The sequence below is a fragment of the Patagioenas fasciata genome, chromosome 22 (assembly GCF_037038585.1).
Source record: "Patagioenas fasciata isolate bPatFas1 chromosome 22, bPatFas1.hap1, whole genome shotgun sequence".
Lineage (NCBI taxonomy): Eukaryota > Metazoa > Chordata > Aves > Columbiformes > Columbidae > Patagioenas > Patagioenas fasciata.
The window spans coordinates 5,594,860-5,599,122 of record NC_092541.1 but is presented as its reverse complement, the minus strand read 5'-3'; the positions used below and the strand labels follow the sequence as shown (position 1 = coordinate 5,599,122).

Genomic DNA, 4,263 nt, shown 5'->3' with positions numbered 1-4,263 from the left:
ACACCTGCCTCCCATCAGGCAACTGTGGAGAAAGTGCCCTTCCCTTATGGGATTTGGGGTCCACTGAGACATGCCAGTGAGTTGGGAACTGTGCAGTGAGTGGAAAGGGACATAGGGGCTCTGCCTGCCTTGAAGAACACTTCCCACCCACTTGTGCTCCAAATCAAAGCTTTTTCACTGTGGAGGTGCTCAAACACTGGAAGAAGTAGTTCAAAGAGGTTGTGGAGTTCTAGCTGTGGAGATACTCCAATCCTGTCTTGATAGAGCTCTTAGCCAATGTGCTCTAGCTGACCCTACTCTAGCAGAGGTATTGGGCGAGGTCATCTGCAGAGATGCCTTCCAACCTCAACAATTCCATGAATCTGTGAAATGCAGAGCACAAAATGCAGCAGCAACACCAGGAAATTCAGGTTTCTCTCCGGGTCAACACAGAGGGACCCGGAATTGAATTGCCCCCCGTCACTGCAATACTCTTCTGTCCAAATCCTCCCCAGGCCTATGCTGAAGTCCAGCAAAACTCTTGCATCCACACCTTCAGGAGACACGGCTGCAGCCCTGTCCAAAATGTCTCTCCAGAGCTACTCTCACTTCTTAGCCAAGCACCCTTGATGGGGCACTTGGGGCACTGTGAGACCCTGTCATAAAGTGAGAAATCAAAGGCAGCATAAAGGGAAACAGTAACACGTGCCATGTCATTACCTGCGATGTTACCATTTATTAGAAGTATGCAGGAAAATTGTAGTTTATGCAGTGTGAGCCTTTTGGCCTGAGGCCATGTGAAGACAGAAGAAAAACCAGTTAGCTGGTCACTCCCTCAAACAGTTCAGTCACCTCCTTCACTTTAGGAATCAAGTGAATGAGAACTCTTTTGTCTCCTTGCCTTCCTCTTATAGGAAGGGGTCCAGCCTTCAAGGACAACTCACTTGATACCAGTCCGTTGGTCTCATGTTAGTGCTCTGAGATCGTGATTATGGGAGAGAGCAGAGGAGAGTTGGTTTGTCATGGAGAGGGGTTGAGGCTGGGCTGAGGTGGCTTTGTGGCTACAGGCCATGCAGGAGGATCCCTGGCCTCAGGAAAATCAACCCTTGCTCCCTGCTGCACAGCATCCACCTCCCATCCCATCAGGTGCTCAGGGTCTTTTTGGTGGGGTTTCAGCCTTTCCCTTCCTATATGTCTGCTCAGAAATATTCCCCTTGGCCTCTGAGCATGCCTTAAGCATGGTGATCCCAACTTGTGCTGTATCCATGGGAGGACCCCAGTGCTTCAGGAGACCCCGGGATGACAGCAGCATCATAAGCACTCAAGGCCATTCCTCTTGGTCTGTATGGAGGTGGTCTTGGGCAGGAGGCTCAGACACAGAAGATGGTTGCATGGATGTAAGGAGAAGATTGTAGGAGAAATCGTTTTGGCCAGAGAGATTAATCTTGAGCTTCCCAGCATCTCTAGAACGAGGGAGCATGGCATGCAAAGGGATCGTATGCCCTGGGTACACGAGCACAAATATCAGTTGACATTATTGCCCATCAACCCCGCAGCATGGCAAGAGCAGGAGAAATAGACTCGTTGAGATAACACAGATAGAAAGCAAAAATAAAGCATGGAAATGACAGATGCTCTTGGCACTTCTAACTGCCATTAACTGTTGCAAATTCGAGAAGAACTTGCATGACTTCCAAGCACCCACCCACCTGGATACTCTCTACTTCCTCTATGGGACAGGAGGTAAACATAAGGTGGAAACTGTCGTGGGTCCAGGTAAAGACAGGAGTACTACTCACCAATGATCATTAGGGGCAAAATAGGTGTGGCTTGGTGAAGAATTATTTATATTATTAACAGAAAGACATGCGGTAGAATAGTGAAAAACATCCAAAATAGCCTTAAGAATACCCCTGCATTCCTTAACTCTTTTTAAAAGATTCATTTCCCTACGTCATTGCAGGCTTCTCTATTTGATTCACACTTACACAATACAATGGGACGTAGGATAGGGGGTTATGGTCAATACACAACAGTCCTTTTCTGATCAAACTCAGACTTTGACTGACCCACCTGTGAAAACCATCAGAGTTTTAGTGTCTTTCCATAATCCACAAGTCCGTGCATTTCCAAACAAAGCTGATGGCCCCTCAGACCCACGTGTTTTATTGGAGACCTGGAAGCCCTGGTGCTTGAAAAGCAAAAAAGTTTGACTGAAAAATGCTTGACTACTCTTAATGCGCCCAGAGATTTTGTCCTCCATCTCACAGCAGAGCTACACCTGGACCCCGGTCTAATACACATTTGATGAGAGCTGTCAGCCACTGCCTCACTCAGCACCAGGCTGACCAGTTGCAGAAATACATATAGCATTGTCATGGACATGAGGAACCTGTGTCCCACCCCAGTCACCAGCAACACTGCACCAGCAGAGTATCACCCCAGGGACAATGTCCTGCACTGACAGGTAGGGTTTCTTGGACTTTCTCCCTGTTCTTAAATTAAGAACGGGAGGGTGTAGGAGGCAGAGATTGCATTTCAGCTCTCTGAGAACCTCTCTGCCAGGACTAAGGCCCCACCATTCAGCTGCAAATGGGTCCCTTTTCCGGACAACTTTGCCACAAAGGAGCCCACAGCTGCAATGACCCAAGTGAAAAATCACCTACCTGCACAGGATGTCACCAGCAATTAGCCTGAGTCTTCTGCTCACGCTGACGTTTGTCTACGCTGGAAATCCTCAGGCCTTTCATCCTGGCACTTACAGAAAAAGCCTTCATATGGGAAAGCACATGGCAGAAAACAGGAAATGAAAAGGCGGCAGTGCACGAAATCAGGACACAGCCCATGCCATTAGCCTATGTGTTTTACATTCATCATGAGCTTGTCAGAAAATTATTGTTTCCACAAAGGGTGCCTGAGCCTGAGGCAGTGCAGGACTCCTATAAATGACCGCCCAACTCCCTGCTCTCTCATCCACTTCTCTCGCTTCATTCTCCTTGGTAGTCAGGTGAGTGTGAAGCCTCTTGTCCTCCTCCTTCAGAATCTGGGGTCTTTTTTCAATGTGTGTCTCAGCTGATAGGGTCTGTCCTTGCCCTGGGGTGAGAGCTGCTTCTCATGGGAGAGGGAAGGGGAGAGAAGGTCTTCCGCTGAGAGAGGCAGGGACTTAGTGGAGGTGGCTCCTGGGATTTGAGATGGGCAGCGTATGCTGGGCCAAGAAGTGCCTTGTGTCCTCTGTTTTTGGGTGCAGTGCTGCTTCTCAGGTGCATGTCATGCTCTGTTTCTTCCTGTCTTCTCAGGTGAGCCTCTGTCCCAGAGACATGTCTTGCTGTAACCCATGCGTGCCCTGCCAGCCCTGTGGCCCAACCCCACTGGCCAACAGCTGCAATGAGCCCTGTTGCAGGCAGTGCCAGAGCTCCACCGTTGTCATTGAGCCCTCCCCCGTGGTGGTGACCCTGCCTGGCCCCATCCTTAGCTCCTTCCCTCAGAACACCGTTGTGGGCTCCTCCACCTCTGCTGCTGTTGGCAGCATCCTCAGCTGTGAGGGAGTGCCCATCAACTCTGGGGGCTTTGACCTCTCCTGCATTACCAGCCGCTACTGTGGCAGCAGGTGCCGACCCTGCTAAAGATGCTGGCAACGTCCTTGGGCAAGAACTCAAGACCTTGGAACATGGTCCTTGAAAGGAGAGCGAGCTTCACAGCATTGCATTCAGAGCTTTGAACTCTTGTGTCCTTCTTCGACTCATGTCTTTCTCTCTTGCTTTTGTGGATTCTGTCTCCCAAGGACAGTGTGGCAGGGACCTGTTTTTGTCCCTCCCTCTGCCGGGCAGGCAGACTGACACTCCGCAGGAGTTTCACTGCAATCTTATGGCTGTCCATGGTGCTCCCTCTGAGCCACCTCCTTTTCTTCTTGAATCTCATTAAACTTGTGCTGCATCCCAGTCTGGGCCTCTGAGTCCTCCTTTGTTCTGAGGCAACTGTTCCAGTCTGCTCAGGGAAAACTTGGAGGAAGGGGAGGGTTGGACTCCCTGCAGTGGATTGTTTTATGGTCTTTCCTTTGGAGCTGAACAAGACATTCATGGCCATGCTACAGGCAATGGTCTTAAGTGAGTAAAGGGTTCCAGAGTGTGGCAGGAGTGGGGCTGCAAAACAGCAGTTCCTGGGGACAATCCACACACTCATCTCTGTCATTCGTTCCCCTCCATTACCTGATCTGGTGTGCATGATCAACACACATGGGCACAGCCAGGTGAAACAGAGGAACCTCATGCAGTCCTTCAGCTCATT

General features: G+C 50.0%; 1 protein-coding gene across 1 annotated transcript; it reads left to right on the top strand.

The window, feature by feature from the left end:
• Positions 1-2,854: 2,854 nt before the first annotated feature.
• LOC136111604 (feather keratin Cos1-2-like) lies at positions 2,855-3,602 on the top strand. The gene is made up of 2 exons (XM_065855893.2): positions 2,855-2,986; positions 3,276-3,602. The coding sequence occupies exons 1-2, from the start codon at positions 2,855-2,857 to the stop codon at positions 3,600-3,602; spliced, it is 459 nt and encodes a 152-aa protein (XP_065711965.2).
• Positions 3,603-4,263: the final 661 nt, after the last annotated feature.